Source organism: Perissodus microlepis, chromosome 23, assembly GCF_051167445.1.
Source record: "Perissodus microlepis isolate ML-2025 ecotype Zambia chromosome 23, ASM5116744v1, whole genome shotgun sequence".
NCBI lineage: Eukaryota > Metazoa > Chordata > Actinopteri > Cichliformes > Cichlidae > Perissodus > Perissodus microlepis.
Window position 1 is genome coordinate 11,717,353 of NC_140482.1, and position 18,341 is coordinate 11,735,693.

Here is an 18,341-nt window from a genome sequence, read left to right on the forward strand (position 1 = left end):
TACAGCCACATATGACACACGTAACTTTCAAGAGCTTCTTTTTTTTTTTCAATTACAGTTTCCTGATTTGATGATAAATATGGTACCAAACTACAAAATACTGATGAAATAAAGCCCACATTGTAATATATTTCAGGTATATTGATGCACATATTTAAAGAAACAGGGATAAAATAAAGACGTTGTTGTGGAATAAATTACATTGAAAAATAATCACTGCCCTGTGTTAGAGTGACTTATGATGAGGTATTAATTGGGTTCATTTTACCTCTAACAGCTTTTCACATAGTGCTGTGAACAGGGTGAAATCCATCATGAAGTAGCTGTAAACTGTAGACTCCTTAACATGAATGTTATAGTTCTAAAATGATACACAGAAACACATATCGCTGGATGTGACTTTCATGAACTTTTCAAACAGACTTTATATGTCTGACCTATTATCTATATATTAAAGCAGTCTAAGCACAGATGTTGAAAACCACTGTTACACCTCTTCTATACCTATGTACTTACTGACACCCCATACTAAGGCAGGATTCATACAAACACACTTTCATTATTTATCTTCTTAAACACTTTCTTTTTTCACATTTTGAGGTTGTGTAATTTCTATAAAGAATATGTGTAATTGTTCAATAGATTGTTATTTAAATGTCCACAATAATCACATGATCATTATTGTGCATCCTACAAATCAAGAATTTGAGCTGTGTGTTTGTATGAATTCAGCTTGCTATACTTACAGACTAAAATTAGGAGGAGGCTTTAATCCACTATTTACCCAAACAAGTTAAATTGTTTGGGTACCCATATGGAAAAGAAATAGTAAAAACATATATGATTTACTCATGAAAGTGGCCACTTTCATGAGTAAATCATATATAAATCATATAAGGCTTACATGATTTACTCATGAAAGTGGCCACTTTCTCATTACTTTCATATATTTTTTTAGTAAGTATCCAAAACATACAAGTTTCATTATATAATTTTTCAAGGGATCTTATATGTGTTTTCACTCTTGTATGCTTTTCATACAAGTTTCATACAAGACAGATACAAACTTTATAAGATTTATATATATCTTTTCCATATGGGTAAATAGACTGGGTTTGTTCTACAAAATAATTATTCAACATTAAAAAATACAAAAAACAATATATTTGCACATTGATCCAAAGTTCAGGTTCATATGTCTGATATTGTTTGTTAAATCTGGTGACACAAACAGAGTCAAAAATTCATTGTTGGTGTGACATGTGGTTCTTTTTACCCTTGACCAATGATGTGCCAAATGCTGTCATTTTTTCTGTTAAGCAAATTTACCTTGCCTATGGGTATAAATAAAGTTACCTTGATATATATATATATGATTTTAAGATTTTGGTCTAGCAATATACTACAAGCAAGAGATTGCAGCTGTCGAGCTAGCACTTGAAGAGAGAGTCTCCCTTCTATATTTACTGTGGAGAGCAGAGCAGGGGCGTAAAAGACGTTCTCGCCGTACCTCAGTGGGTCCATCAGGTCCTCCAGAAGCGTGAGCAGTTTGGTGAGTTTCACCATTTGCTCCAGGAGCTGCGCCTGGATGACGGCCGCTTTCAGCGGTACCACCGTCTTTCCCTCGCCCAGTTTGAGGACCTGCTGTCCCGCATTGGTCCAAGCATCGCTCGCTTAGACACCAACTACAGGCGCTCAATCCCTGTCGCCTGTCCATCTGCCTGCGGTTAGTAAAAGTGTTTAATACGGTAGTCCTTTATTGATGCCTGTGCTAATGTATGCTAAACTATCGTTTATACACTGCTAACATGGATGTGGTATGCTAACAGTGAATGCTGTCGGTGTTTACTGATAGCAAACTGTGGTATGGAGACGACTGTTTATAATATTTCTAGTGATACTCAAAAGGTCTCATCAAGTCCCGATTTAATTTGATTTATGCTGTTATCAGTGTTTGCATTGATAGCATGGCTGTGGTGTCATATCAGTGTATGCTCTCGGTGTTTGCTGATATCAAACTGTGGTATGAGGACCACTGTGGGTTAATCTTTGTAGTGATACTCACTCCTTTTTTTTTTTTTTTTATTTAGACCTGGTTTAATTCTGGTATAGTTGAATATATAATCCCTGCAGCTGTCAGACTCTATAACAGGGGTCACCAGCCTTTCTTAAAACTGAGAGTTAGATAAAACTGTGAACAGTTTGGTTCATCTTTAGTTATATGGTTCTATCCAGCATATTCTATCTTGATATGCTGTCTTATCACAGGTTAATTTTTCAAAAATATTAGCAATGATTTATGCAAGGAAAGGGCTACGTACAACTCTTTATTTCTATTAATGTCTTACTTCATTCCTACCTGATTGACATGTTTAGGAATTATGAGTGATTGGCTCACTGTAGTGGTAAAAGTTGCTACCAATCAAATTATGATATGGTAAAGTTAAAACAAAACACAACTGACTGTTTTATATTATATCTAATATATATTATGTAATTATCCTTATAATTACAAAATGTTTTATGTAAGATTTATGTTTTGTAATTTAAATCTGACTCCTTCAGGACCATCGCGTTCAGTTACAGAGTCGGTGTGTCCACGGTGTGCCAGATCATCCCCCAGGTAGCGACGGCCATCTGGGACTGTGTAGTGGATGACTTCATGGCTGTGCCTTCACCTGGAGACTCATAGAGAAAGTATATACAGTGGTCCCTCATTTATTGCAGCAGGGTTTCTCAGAATAACTAGCCCCTCGCCACACACTTTATACACTTTATTCACTTTATTTTTTTATTTTTTTTACACACACATGAAGATTAGTCACAGTTCTCACAAGTTGATTCTCACAGTGCAAACCTTTGTAGATTTCAAAACGTAAACGTATCATTATGCTGTGTTTTTTCTTCGTCTGCCTGCCACTTTTGTGCACCTTTTTCCCTCCAGGAGTGATGATTCAATTTCAATTCAATTCAATTAAATTTTATTTATATAGCGCCAAATCACAACAAAAGTCACCTCAAGGCGCTTCATAGATACAGAGAAAAACCCAACAATCATATGACCCCCTATGAGCAAGCACTTTGGCGACAGTCGGAAGGAAAAACTCCCTTTTAACAGGAAGAAACCTCCAGCAGAACCAGGCTCAGGGAGGGGCGGCCATCTGCTGCGACCGGTTGGGGTGAGAGAAGGAAGACAGGATAAAAGACATGCTGTGGAAGAGAGACAGAGGTTAATAACAGATATGATTCAATGCAGAGAGGTCTATTAATACATAGTGAGTGAGAAAGGTGACTGGAAAGGAAAAACTCAATGCATCATGGGAATCCCCCGGCAGCCTACGTCTATTGCAGCATAACTAAGGGAGGATTCAGGGTCACCTGGTCCAGCCCTAACTATATGCTTTAGCAAAAAGGAAAGTTTTAAGCCTAATCTTAAAAGTAGAGATAGTTTCTGTCTCCCGAATCCAAACTGGAAGCTGGTTCCACAGAAGAGGGGCCTGAAAACTGAAGGCTCTGCCTCCCATTCTACTTTTAAATACTCTAGGAACAACAAGTAGGCCTGCAGAGCGAGAGCGAAGTGCTCTAATAGGGTGATATGGTACTACAAGGTCATTAAGATAAGATGGGGCCTGATTATTTAAGACCTTGTATGTGAGGAGCAGGATTTTGAATTCAATTCTGGACTTAACAGGAAGCCAATGAAGGGAAGCCAAAACAGGAGAAATATGCTCTCTCCTTCTAGTCCCTGTCAGTACTCTTGCTGCAGGATTTTGGATTAGCTGAAGGCTTTTCAGTGAGTTTTTTGGACATCCTGATAATAATGAATTACAGTAGTCCAGCCTGGAAGTAATAAATGCATGAACTAGTTTTTCAGCGTCACTCTGAGACAGGATATTTCTAATTTTAGAGATGTTGCGCAAATGGAAGAAAGCAGTCTTACATATTTGTTTAATATGTGCGTTGAAGGACATGTCCTGGTCAAAATGATGACCAGGACATGGTCATGATGATGATGTCATCATCACTCCATAAACCAATGAGATTATCACATGACATTTTTGAACGGGGATATTTCTTTTTAACTGTTTTCAATTTAACGTAATATTTAAGTGTTTCTTAGTTTTAGACTAGTTGGTTAGTCTATTTCAATGTTTTAAACCATATCCCAGGGTTTTTACTTCACCATTTATGGAGTTTTAACAAGCAAATAAAAGACAGAGCTTAATTCTGTAAAGATTAGATGAAAAATACTCAAAAGGATAAATTCAATTGGTTTATTATTTTGTTACATAAGTTGAAAAAAGTAAAACAAGTAACTACAGAAACAACATAAAAGAAAAGTTAAACAATCAAATAAGTAAATGAAGGGGGGGGGGGGGGGGAATAACTAAATGAAAGGGGGGGGGGGGGGGAGAAAACCCCAACAATCCCCTCTGAGCAAGCACTAGGCGACAGTGGGGAGGAAAAACTGCCTTTTAACGGGCAGAAGCCTCCAGCAGAACCAGGCTCAGGAGGGGGCAGTCAACTGCTGGGACTGGTTGGGGGGTGAGGGTAAAAAAAAGAAAAAAGATTAAGAAGGTAGGGAATATGTGTTAGGAGAGAAAGGGAGAGGGGGGACAAGAGAGGTGAAAATTAAGATGGATCACAGGTGGAGGAGGACGAGGCTAAATCATCTGAATAACCAGAAGAAGCCTCTTTTCTTCGTTTCCAGGTATTTTTCCATGAGCGCTTTTTTCTCCAGGATAAGGGTTCTCAACTGATCGTTTGTTTCTGCATTTTGCTTCTCGAGTTGCTCGCATCTTTGCTCCATTTCTTTTAATCCTGCTTGTTCTTTTCTAGGCTTTTCTTTCGGGTCTTTGTATGTTGCCTTCTCCATTCGATTTGCCTTGCACATGTCTGTATTTCTCTCTTGTTTTTTGTTGTACATCTCTTCTATCAGGTCAATTTTTCTCTTGAATTCTTCATGCATACGCAGCAGGTGTTCACATTTTTTCTCTTGTTGTTGCTTTTGTGCCTCCATTTCAGTTATTTGGCTCTTCAAGTCAGTGACCCTCAACAACATCACATTCATGAGCTCTGAGTGTTTTTTCCTTATTCCATCGATCGTACACTGCATCTCTGAACATTGTTTTTCCAGTATTTCCTTTTCTCTTTCCAGTTCAGGTGTTTTGTCCTTCATTTCATTACAAAATTCTCGCAGTTCTAGATTCCTTCTCTCAAAGTCCTGGAGAATACGTTTTTCTTCTTCCTGTTGCTTTTTTTCTTCAAGAAGCTCTTTATTTTTGCACTCTGTTTCATCAAACCTGACTTTCAGATCTACGTACATTTCCCTCATGGCTTTGAGTTTGTGCTCCATTGGTGTTTCTTTTTCTCTTTCCAGTTCAGGTGTTTTGTCCTTCATTTCATTACAAAATTCTTGCAGTTTTAGATTCCTTCTCTCAAAGTCCCGGAGAATCCGTTTTTCTTCTTCCTGTTGCTTTTTTTCTTCAAGAAGCTCTTTATTTTTGCACTCTGTTTCATCAAACCTGACTGTCAGATCTACGTACATTTCCCTCATGGCTTTGAGTATGTGCTGCATTTGTATTCCCTTTTCTCTTTCCAGTTCAGATTTTTTGTCCTTCATTTCATTACAAAATTCTCGCAGTTCTAGATTCCTTCTCTCAAAGTCCTGGAGAATACGTTTTTCTTCTTCCTGTTGGCGGATTTTTTCAATTGTTTTCTCAGCTTCATTGAGCTTTCCTTGAAGCACCTGATTCTTTTGCTCCATGTTTTGGAGATCCCATTGTATCTCCTCAATAGTAGCTTTCTTTCCTTGAAGCTGGGCAGATGTTTCTTTTAATTCAGCACTCTGTGTTCCCGACGAAAGAAAACGGGAAAAAAACTTCTTTCGTCCTTGACCAAACTTCATTCCCCAGCCCTCATTGATCATTTTTATATCAGGCTGGCGTTGCTGTTTTCCTTCCAGGTCTTTATTTCGTGCTTCCAATTGTCTGCACTTCTCCTCTAGTTGAAGCTTCTCTTCTTCAATTTGTTTAACTTTGTAATGGAGGTCAGAGTTTTCCTTCTGACTTTCCTGTAATGCCCTTTGGACTGATAAGACAGCATCCATGGTCATTTCTCCTGGAGAGATTGGCTGGCCAGACCACGAAGGAGAGGCAGCATTATCTTTTTTTCTTTGTCTGCGTTTTCGTGGACGCATATTGGAGCCTGTGCACAGTGACTCTGAAAAGGCTTAGAAATATTTCCAAATGTATCCAAATGCTGTCGAACGTTTGAAGGCTGCGAACAAACTGCTTTAGAATTGCTGCTTCTGTTCCCTATTTAAGGACTTCAGAACTTCAAAGGATCAAAGGTATTAAAGATGTGCTTGTGACATCATCACTCCGTAAGCCAATCAGATCAATCAGATTGTCACATGACAGAATGGGGATGTTTTTGGTTTTTTTTTAGTTTTAAGTAGAGAGTCATCAGTACTCAGCTGACAGGGCTGGTTGCTATAGTAACTCCTGTGCGTGGCAGGAGGGGATGGGACACACACACACCACAGTTGGGGTCAGACACAGAGAAAGGCAAACAGGAATTAGGCTCTGAAACAAATGCTTCCCAAGAGAAAACTGTGAGTGGCAGGAACTTCCAGACTACAACATATTAAATTTTCATGCCTGTAGAGTGTATTATACTGATGTGGTGACAGTGTAAAGACACCCTCCGATGTTAAATTTGAGCTGAAAATTGAGAGCAGTTTTAGAATGGTTATCTATGGGGGACAGAGAGGGAGGAGGCTGCGCTTTGATGGCATTTGTGAGAAAACCGTAAATCTGATCTCAATGAGGAAGCCACTGGATGAAAGAAGGCAACGATAGCTACGTTTTGATGTACAAATTATAGATGTAGGGCAAACGGTTTGGGTGGGACAGGAAGGGAAAGACAAATTTTTAAAACAATCTGGTTTTATGGCAGTTGACAGTGGCGCGAACATTCCGTGAAAAATCTCAATTTTCCTAAAACTTAAACTGCTCTTGTGAAACAACCATAAAAGATATCGCAACATGGATTTGGTCAACAAAAGTCCAAAGTCTTGTGACCAGTATAAAGTTTAAATGATGTTTCTGTGACAAAGTATGGCCAAGCGGTAGGCCTTCAAAGTGGCCTGGGTTGGCGCCTTTTTTCGGGCCCTTTCCCATCGAAATGAATGGGGGAAAATGGGGTCTTTTTTGGGGAATTTTGGGTAAGCCGAGCGACGAATCCCTACCAAAAGTCATAGCACACCATTTCCGATCGAGCCGCACGAAATGGTGTAACATATGTGAGGGTTGTCGGAAAGCTGCGGGCCGTGATTCGGTTCATAATTTCAGGCGGAAGAAAAATAATAACCTGAAAGATTTGGAAAAATGCTGTGTGAATGCTGTAACACTGAAGCTGTCTGCTGAAAAACGGCTGAAAATAGCTAAAGAAGCTGAAGAAATCAAAGTCTGTATTTGAAAAGGTGTTGAAATTTTAATAACTTTGCAGAACCATATCAAATTATCAAAAATTTAATAACTTAGCAGAAATGCAATAACTTAGAAGAAACATAACAATTTACCGGAAATATTGTAGTTTACCAGAAGCGAAGACTTAGCAGAAATGTAATAACTTAGCATAACATAACCTAGCGGAAGTAGGCAGGCTTGCTAGCTTTTGTGCGGCTTCCCCGGGTCAGTCAAAAATGTCAAAAGAGAAATGAATGAACTCACCAGGTTGCCAGCTTTACATATCTTCCTCCAAGCTCGGTCCTTTTTATTCCTGTCTCGGTACAGAAAGCAGCTGGTGTCGTACAGCTCCGGCTGGTTTGCTACGGCGTTGATTAGCCTTTCCTCCATATTGAATGAAGTATGAAGGGCTTTGGCTGGACCTGCCCCTTTGACCTAGGTCAGAGCCACGTCACCAGACTCCTGATTGGTTGTCGCGGTGCGAATTGACGCTGAAGTTCAGATTTTTCCAACTCGAGCAGCAGACGCGACACGTGCGAATGCACATAATGCAACACAAAAACTGACGCGTGTATTTTTATTCGCGCGTCAAATGTGCCAGACGCGCTACTTTGACACGCGTTTGACATGTTTTCGCGACGCAAATCTGCTTCTGAATTTTCGCTGGACCCGCAATCGCGCGTCATCGCGCTTTTCCATTGACTTTACATGTACACCTGACGCTCTGGTCGCGTCTATCACGTTCGGTGTGAACACACCGTTAGACCGTTTTGTTCAGAAGAGATGGGGGAATCTTCAAGTGTTGACCATTGATAATTAAAATATGAATTATTAAAGATATATGACTTGTAATGTACCATAAGTAGTAGAGGAGAAGCAAAAACTGCCCGTTGTAAAACCTCCCTATCGTCACAAAAGGTTAAAACACTGTGTGTGTGTGTGTGCTCACCAAAATGGTCATAAAGGCAGGAAGTTTACTAAACAAGAAAACAGAACCCTCACATAGGATGTGCCTGTAATAAAACACTACAACACGGGGTTAGTGTCTTGCCCAAGGACATTTGGAATGCTCCAGACTGGAGCAGATTGAGATCGAACCACCAACCTTCCAATTAGTAGCTGACCTGCTCTACCACCTGAGCTACAGCCACATATGACACACGTAACTTTCAAGAGCTTCTTTTTTTTTTCAATTACAGTTTCCTGATTTGATGATAAATATGGTACCAAACTACAAAATACTGATGAAATAAAGCCCACATTGTAATATATTTCAGGTATATTGATGCACATATTTAAAGAAACAGGGATAAAATAAAGACCGTTGTTGTGGAATAAATTACATTGAAAAATAATCACTGCCCTGTGTTAGAGTGACTTATGATGAGGTATTAATTGGGTTCATTTTACCTCTAACAGCTTTTCACATAGTGCTGTGAACAGGGTGAAATCCATCATGAAGTAGCTGTAAACTGTAGACTCCTTAACATGAATGTTATAGTTCTAAAATGATACACAGAAACACATATCGCTGGATGTGACTTTCATGAACTTTTCAAACAGACTTTATATGTCTGACCTATTATCTATATATTAAAGCAGTCTAAGCACAGATGTTGAAAACCACTGTTACACCTCTTCTATACCTATGTACATACTAATGTATGTACTGACACCCCATACTAAGGCAGGATTCATACAAACACACTTTCATTATTTATCTTCTTAAACACTTTCTTTTTTCACATTTTGAGGTTGTGTAATTTCTATAAAGAATATGTGTAATTGTTCAATAGATTGTTATTTAAATGTCCACAATAATCACATGATCATTATTGTGCATCCTACAAATCAAGATTTTGAGCTGTGTGTTTGTATGAATTCAGCTTGCTATACTTACAGACTAAAATTAGGAGGAGGCTTTAATCCACTATTTACCCAAACAAGTTAAATTGTTTGGGTAAATAGTGGATTAAAGCCTTTATTTATATCTATTCAGTCGGGTCTGTTTCCAACCCTTTTTAAACTACTTTAAACTACTTTGATCTCTAATTTTCACTTGATCGGTTGTGGGCAAAAGACCTGCAACTGACAAATAAAGGCCATCTCTATCTCTCTATCTATTATTATGTTCTTCCTGATATGGGTGAGTGTATAATAGGTGGTGCTGCAGCTGCGGCTGCAGGAACGGGTGGTGGATTAATAAAAGGAGTGCGAGGACTGCACAGTGTCTCGTCTTCTGGTTTTACTAAACTGGCAGTCAAGTTCTGTTTTTCTGACTGTAGATCTTTTTTTTCTCTTGTTTTTTTTATTTTTATTTTCATCTCGCCTAACTGCTTCTTCTTTCCAGGCCTGGAAGTATTGTGATTCTTGCGTGCGTTTTCCTTTCGGTTAGCCTTTCGGCTGGTTAGACCTACTGCGCAAAACTTAGACCCTTGCGGCGGGTTAGACCTAAACAGTGTTTTCTCACCCTCAGTCGCCTTTTGCTGGTTGTTCAGGTCGTCTGGCTGGATCCCAGCGTCGTGGACCAGAATAGTTCACCGGCCTAGACCCGAATTAACGTCCCAGGTCTTTCACCTCTACCTGGGGAGGGCTGTCGACAGACTTCGGTGCTGGCTTCCCACAACATCAGGTACAGCAGTCAGACCTTGGATTTGGAGTCCCAGAAACGTGTCTGTTGTTTCCATCGCTAAGCTCGAAGGACCAGTTGAAATGACAGGGGATTTCTAAAAATCACCCCGCAGTTCTTCAGCTGAGACACCTGAGTTAGAAAACACAAACACTGCAGTTGTCTTTACTCGCGAGGACGGTCACAGAGCGCTCGTACAGGAGACACTCACGGACTCGCGCTGTATCACCGTCTGCGTTCTTTATTTATACAAGCTTGTGTGTGTGTGTACAAAGATAACAGAGTTATTCTAAGAACTCAGAGCTGAGGTTCCCCTTTTCTAAATCTGTATGTTCTTATAAAAGAGGAAGCTGTTAGTTGTTTATCACACAAGAGTTCATGTCAAAAGTCACGTAGACATTTGCTTAGTGATCAATAAAAGAACACATTTCATGAAGCTGATCACACTATATACAATTTTCTCCTGACATTCAATTAATTAACTTAAATCCTGTTTATTTCATAAATAATTCCACACTCAAATGAATTAACATGTAGGCACTTTTCAAGTTTTAATTCACATTATGGATTACAAATCTATGATTTTTCTACTCTGTATCTCTGTGCAGGTACTGCTGTCTTCACAGTTTTTCAGTTTCCAAACTGAGACTGTTAAGAGATATATTCTAAAACACTTCTTCAGCTGAGAATCAGAGAGGAGAAACACACAGTTTTCTTGCTAGCAAGGGCAGTCACCAGAGCGCACGCACAAGAGTGAGGCTCAGAGACTCGCACTGAGAGACTGCCCCGGTCTTTATTTATACTTCAGTGGGTGCTTGTTCCTTAAATTGGAATGTGGATGTGTATATATGTGTGTGTGTGTGTGTGTGTGTGTGTGTGTGTGTGTGTGTGTGTGTGTGTGTGTGTGTGTGTGAGACCCCATAAACGACTTCCCTTAACCTGCTGGTCTGGAAAATCCAACAGTTCATCTACATGTAAAAAAGGCACTTAGACTAAAACTGACATAGCTACGTTAATCCTACCGTAAAACAATAAAACAAGGTACGATCTTTCCCATGCTCCTAGGATGTGGGGGTGAATGTCAGAACACCCTGGAATGTACACAAAGTTGTTACAGACCTCCTAGGATGAGACATTCTTTCAATATGCCACCAACTATATACTTCTAAACACAAATGATTACATTGCAGTATTCTACCATATGCAAACTTATATCATTAAAAGATTATACTGACTACTAAGTACAATTTTCTATTGACAGAGACATTCAAACCTCATCACAGAGCTCGTGTCTTTCCTCACCATCATGTGAGTGTGCGATTGCTCTGGATTCTGGTTATGTGGCCTGCAGCACCTATGAGGTATTTCAGTATTGTTCATTGTATAACTTATTTGTAGTTTTTGGGCCTTAACACCAATAAAATGTTTTTTTCTGTATTTTTTTTTTTCAGAACAGGCTCATCCTGTGTGCCTGCATTCCAGCTTCTTAGACTTTACACAAGTGGACAGAGTGTCAGTGTTTGACCGCTCTTATAGACACCGACTTCTGTCAACTCACTGCTACTGATCAGGCACCTCACTCCAGGAAGGCAGAGGGCTGCAAGGCTGTCATGGTTTCCAGTGTGGCTTTGTATTCTTGGGGTAGCATCAGATTTTTCCCACAAATATTTAAAGGTAACACTTATTTTAAGCTTATTTAATAAATTAAAATTCTTCCCTTGAGTAAATCATATTGTATTTGTTTTTGTCTTCTTTTAGATTTAGATGCAGTGATCGGATGTGGTGTTAACTGTGTGGAAAACATCCGTTTGTGATGCTATTCACAATGAGGCTTTAAAGGTAGAAAAGCCAAATGGCTGCTCTCTGGGGCTCTGAGTGTTAAGTTGACAGTTTCCAAGTAATTTCAGTCCTTTTGCTAAACAAAAACATGTTTTTAATTAACATAATTTTTCTGTTGTTGTTTTTTGGATTTATGGTTAAAATTCCTCCGTGACAGCAAATACTGAACTGGTCAAAGTAACCAGCACATCATTGGTCAAGGGTAAAAAGAACCACATGTCACACCAACAATGAATTTTTGACTCTGTTTGTGTCACCAGATTTAACAAACAATATCAGACATATGAACCTGAACTTTGGATCAATGTGCAAATATATTGTTTTTTGTATTTTTTAATGTTGAATAATTATTTTGTAGAACAAACCCAGTCTATTTACCCATATGGAAAAGATATATATAAATCTTATAAAGTTTGTATCTGTCTTGTATGAAACTTGTATGAAAAGCATACAAGAGTGAAAACACATATAAGATCCCTTGAAAAATTATATAATGAAACTTGTATGTTTTGGATACTTACTAAAAAAATATATGAAAGTAATGAGAAAGTGGCCACTTTCATGAGTAAATCATGTAAGCCTTATATGATTTATATATGATTTACTCATGAAAGTGGCCACTTTCATGAGTAAATCGTATATGTTTTTACTATTTCTTTTCCATATGGGTACCCAAACAATTTAACTTGTTTGGGTAAATAGTGGATTAAAGCCTCCTCCTAATTTTAGTCTGTAAGTATAGCAAGCTGAATTCATACAAACACACAGCTCAAAATCTTGATTTGTAGGATGCACAATAATGATCATGTGATTATTGTGGACATTTAAATAACAATCTATTGAACAATTACACATATTCTTTATAGAAATTACACAACCTCAAAATGTGAAAAAAGAAAGTGTTTAAGAAGATAAATAATGAAAGTGTGTTTGTATGAATCCTGCCTTAGTATGGGGTGTCAGTAAGTACATAGGTATAGAAGAGGTGTAACAGTGGTTTTCAACATCTGTGCTTAGACTGCTTTAATATATAGATAATAGGTCAGACATATAAAGTCTGTTTGAAAAGTTCATGAAAGTCACATCCAGCGATATGTGTTTCTGTGTATCATTTTAGAACTATAACATTCATGTTAAGGAGTCTACAGTTTACAGCTACTTCATGATGGATTTCACCCTGTTCACAGCACTATGTGAAAAGCTGTTAGAGGTAAAATGAACCCAATTAATACCTCATCATAAGTCACTCTAACACAGGGCAGTGATTATTTTTCAATGTAATTTATTCCACAACAACGGTCTTTATTTTATCCCTGTTTCTTTAAATATGTGCATCAATATACCTGAAATATATTACAATGTGGGCTTTATTTCATCAGTATTTTGTAGTTTGGTACCATATTTATCATCAAATCAGGAAACTGTAATTGAAAAAAAAAAGAAGCTCTTGAAAGTTACGTGTGTCATATGTGGCTGTAGCTCAGGTGGTAGAGCAGGTCAGCTACTAATTGGAAGGTTGGTGGTTCGATCTCAATCTGCTCCAGTCTGGAGCATTCCAAATGTCCTTGGGCAAGACACTAACCCCGTGTTGTAGTGTTTTATTACAGGCACATCCTATGTGAGGGTTCTGTTTTCTTGTTTAGTAAACTTCCTGCCTTTATGACCATTTTGGTGAGCAAGAGGTCACACAAACGCACCACCAAACACGCACACTCACGTGCATACACGCACACACACACACACACACACACACTCACGTGCACATGCATACACGCACAAACACACACGGATGCTTGCACATGCGTATACACACACACACACACACACACTTACGTGCACATGCATACACGCACAAACACACACGGATGCTCGCACATGCGTATATACACACACACTCACGTGCACATGCATACACGCACACACACACGGATGCTCGCACATGCGTACACACACACACACACAGTGTTTTAACCTTTTGTGACGATAGGGAGGTTTTACAACGGGCAGTTTTTGCTTCTCCTCTACTACTTATGGTACATCACAAGTCATATATCTTTAATAATTCATATTTTAATTATCAATGGTCAACACTTGAAGATTCCCCCATCTCTTCTGAACAAAACGGTCTAACGGTGTGTTCACACCGAACGTGATAGACGCGACCAGAGCGTCAGGTATACATGTAAAGTCAATGGAAAAGCGCGATGACGCGCGATTGCGGGTCCAGCGAAAATTCAGAAGCAGATTTGCGTCGCGAAAACATGTCAAACGCGTGTCAAAGTAGCGCGTCTGGCACATTTGACGCGCGAATAAAAATACACGCGTCAGTTTTTGTGTTGCATTATGTGCATTCGCGCGTGTCGCGTCTGCTGCTCGAGTTGGAAAAATCTGAACTTCAGCGTCAATTCGCACCGCGACAACCAATCAGGAGTCTGGTGACGTGGCTCTGACCTAGGTCAAAGGGGCAGGTCCAGCCAAAGCCCTTCATACTTCATTCAATATGGAGGAAAGGCTAATCAACGCCGTAGCAAACCAGCCGGAGCTGTACGACACCAGCTGCTTTCTGTACCGAGACAGGAATAAAAGGGACCGAGCTTGGAGGAAGATATGTAAAGCTGGCAACCTGGTGAGTTCATTCATTTCTCTTTTGACATTTTTGACTGACCCGGGGAAGCCGCACAAAAGCTAGCAAGCCTGCCTACTTCCGCTAGGTTATGTTATGCTAAGTTATTACATTTCTGCTAAGTCTTCGCTTCTGGTAAACTACAATATTTCCGGTAAATTGTTATGTTTCTTCTAAGTTATTGCATTTCTGCTAAGTTATTAAATTTTTGATAATTTGATATGGTTCTGCAAAGTTATTAAAATTTCAACACCTTTTCAAATACAGACTTTGATTTCTTCAGCTTCTTTAGCTATTTTCAGCCGTTTTTCAGCAGACAGCTTCAGTGTTACAGCATTCACACAGCATTTTTCCAAATCTTTCAGGTTATTATTTTTCTTCCGCCTGAAATTATGAACCGAATCACGGCCCGCAGCTTTCCGACAACCCTCACATATGTTACACCATTTCGTGCGGCTCGATCGGAAATGGTGTGCTATGACTTTTGGTAGGGATTCGTCGCTCGGCTTACCCAAAATTCCCCAAAAAAGACCCCATTTTTCCCCATTCATTTCGATGGGAAAGGGCCCGAAAAAAGGCGCCAACCCAGGCCACTTTGAAGGCCTACCGCTTGGCCATACTTTGTCACAGAAACATCATTTAAACTTTATACTGGTCACAAGACTTTGGACTTTTGTTGACCAAATCCATGTTGCGATATCTTTTATGGTTGTTTCACAAGAGCAGTTTAAGTTTTAGGAAAATTGAGATTTTTCACGGAATGTTCGCGCCACTGTCAACTGCCATAAAACCAGATTGTTTTAAAAATTTGTCTTTCCCTTCCTGTCCCACCCAAACCGTTTGCCCTACATCTATAATTTGTACATCAAAACGTAGCTATCGTTGTCTTCTTTCATCCAGTGGCTTCCTCATTGAGATCAGATTTACGGTTTTCTCACAAATGCCATCAAAGCGCAGCCTCCTCCCTCTCTGTCCCCCATAGATAACCATTCTAAAACTGCTCTCAATTTTCAGCTCAAATTTAACATCGGAGGGTGTCTTTACACTGTCACCACATCAGTATAATACACTCTACAGGCATGAAAATTTAATATGTTGTAGTCTGGAAGTTCCTGCCACTCACAGTTTTCTCTTGGGAAGCATTTGTTTCAGAGCCTAATTCCTGTTTGCCTTTCTCTGTGTCTGACCCCAACTGTGGTGTGTGTGTGTCCCATCCCCTCCTGCCACGCACAGGAGTTACTATAGCAACCAGCCCTGTCAGCTGAGTACTGATGACTCTCTACTTAAAACTAAAAAAAAAACAAAAACATCCCCATTCTGTCATGTGACAATCTGATTGATCTGATTGGCTTACGGAGTGATGATGTCACAAGCACATCTTTAATACCTTTGATCCTTTGAAGTTCTGAAGTCCTTAAATAGGGAACAGAAGCAGCAATTCTAAAGCAGTTTGTTCGCAGCCTTCAAACGTTCGACAACATTTGGATACATTTGGAAATATTTCTAAGCCTTTTCAGAGTCACTGTGCACAGGCTCCAATATGCGTCCACGAAAACGCAGACAAAGAAAAAAAGATAATGCTGCCTCTCCTTCGTGGTCTGGCCAGCCAATCTCTCCTGGAGAAATGACCATGGATGCTGTCTTATCAGTCCAAAGGGCATTACAGGAAAGTCAGAAGGAAAACTCTGACCTCCATTACAAAGTTAAACAAATTGAAGAAGAGAAGCTTCAACTAGAGGAGAAGTGCAGACAATTGGAAGCACGAAATAAAGACCTGGAAGGAAAACAGCAACGCCAGCCTGATATAAAAATGATCAATGAGGGCTGGGGAATGAAGTTTGGTCAAGGACGAAAGAAGTTTTTTTCCCGTTTTCTTTCGTCGGGAACACAGAGTGCTGAATTAAAAGAAACATCTGCCCAGCTTCAAGGAAAGAAAGCTACTATTGAGGAGATACAATGGGATCTCCAAAACATGGAGCAAAAGAATCAGGTGCTTCAAGGAAAGCTCAATGAAGCTGAGAAAACAATTGAAAAAATCCGCCAACAGGAAGAAGAAAAACGTATTCTCCAGGACTTTGAGAGAAGGAATCTAGAACTGCGAGAATTTTGTAATGAAATGAAGGACAAAAAATCTGAACTGGAAAGAGAAAAGGGAATACAAATGCAGCACATACTCAAAGCCATGAGGGAAATGTACGTAGATCTGACAGTCAGGTTTGATGAAACAGAGTGCAAAAATAAAGAGCTTCTTGAAGAAAAAAAGCAACAGGAAGAAGAAAAACGTATTCTCCGGGACTTTGAGAGAAGGAATCTAAAACTGCAAGAATTTTGTAATGAAATGAAGGACAAAACACCTGAACTGGAAAGAGAAAAAGAAACACCAATGGAGCACAAACTCAAAGCCATGAGGGAAATGTACGTAGATCTGAAAGTCAGGTTTGATGAAACAGAGTGCAAAAATAAAGAGCTTCTTGAAGAAAAAAAGCAACAGGAAGAAGAAAAATGTATTCTCCAGGACTTTGAGAGAAGGAATCTAGAACTGCGAGAATTTTGTAATGAAATGAAGGACAAAACACCTGAACTGGAAAGAGAAAAGGAAATACTGGAAAAACAATGTTCAGAGATGCAGTGTACGATCGATGGAATAAGGAAAAAACACTCAGAGCTCATGAATGTGATGTTGTTGAGGGTCACTGACTTGAAGAGCCAAATAACTGAAATGGAGGCACAAAAGCAACAACAAGAGAAAAAATGTGAACACCTGCTGCGTATGCATGAAGAATTCAAGAGAAAAATTGACCTGATAGAAGAGATGTACAACAAAAAACAAGAGAGAAATACAGACATGTGCAAGGCAAATCGAATGGAGAAGGCAACATACAAAGACCCGAAAGAAAAGCCTAGAAAAGAACAAGCAGGATTAAAAGAAATGGAGCAAAGATGCGAGCAACTCGAGAAGCAAAATGCAGAAACAAACGATCAGTTGAGAACCCTTATCCTGGAGAAAAAAGCGCTCATGGAAAAATACCTGGAAACGAAGAAAAGAGGCTTCTTCTGTAAAAAAAATGAAAAAATAAAGTGAATAAAGTGTATAAAGTGTGTGGCGAGGGGCTAGTTATTCTGAGAAACCCTGCTGCAATAAATGAGGGACCACTGTATATACTTTCTCTATGAGTCTCCAGGTGAAGGCACAGCCATGAAGTCATCCACTAGACAGTCCCAGATGGCCGTCGCTACCTGGGGGATGATCTGGCACACCGTGGACACACCGACTCTGTAACTGAACGCGATGGTCCTGAAGGAGTCAGATTTAAATTACAAAACATAAATTTTACATAAAACATTTTGTAATTATAAGGATAATTACATAATATATATTAGATATAATATAAAACAGTCAGTTGTGTTTTGTTTTAACTTTACCATATCATAATTTGATTGGTAGCAACTTTTACCACTACAGTGAGCCAATCACTCATAATTCCTAAACATGTCAATCAGGTAGGAATGAAGTAAGACATTAATAGAAATAAAGAGTTGTACGTAGCCCTTTCCTTGCATAAATCATTGCTAATATTTTTGAAAAATTAACCTGTGATAAGACAGCATATCAAGATAGAATATGCTGGATAGAACCATATAACTAAAGATGAACCAAACTGTTCACAGTTTTATCTAACTCTCAGTTTTAAGAAAGGCTGGTGACCCCTGTTATAGAGTCTGACAGCTGCAGGGATTATATACAAATATTCAACTATACCAGAATTAAACCAGGTCT

General features: G+C 39.1%; 1 protein-coding gene across 1 annotated transcript; it reads right to left on the reverse strand.

Moving 5' to 3' along the window:
• Positions 1-4,435: 4,435 nt before the first annotated feature.
• LOC146360963 (uncharacterized) lies at positions 4,436-6,230 on the reverse strand. Its single transcript, XM_084922305.1, has one exon. The coding sequence runs from the start codon at positions 6,197-6,199 to the stop codon at positions 4,670-4,672; it is 1,530 nt and encodes a 509-aa protein (XP_084778431.1). The 5' UTR covers positions 6,200-6,230; the 3' UTR covers positions 4,436-4,669.
• Positions 6,231-18,341: the final 12,111 nt, after the last annotated feature.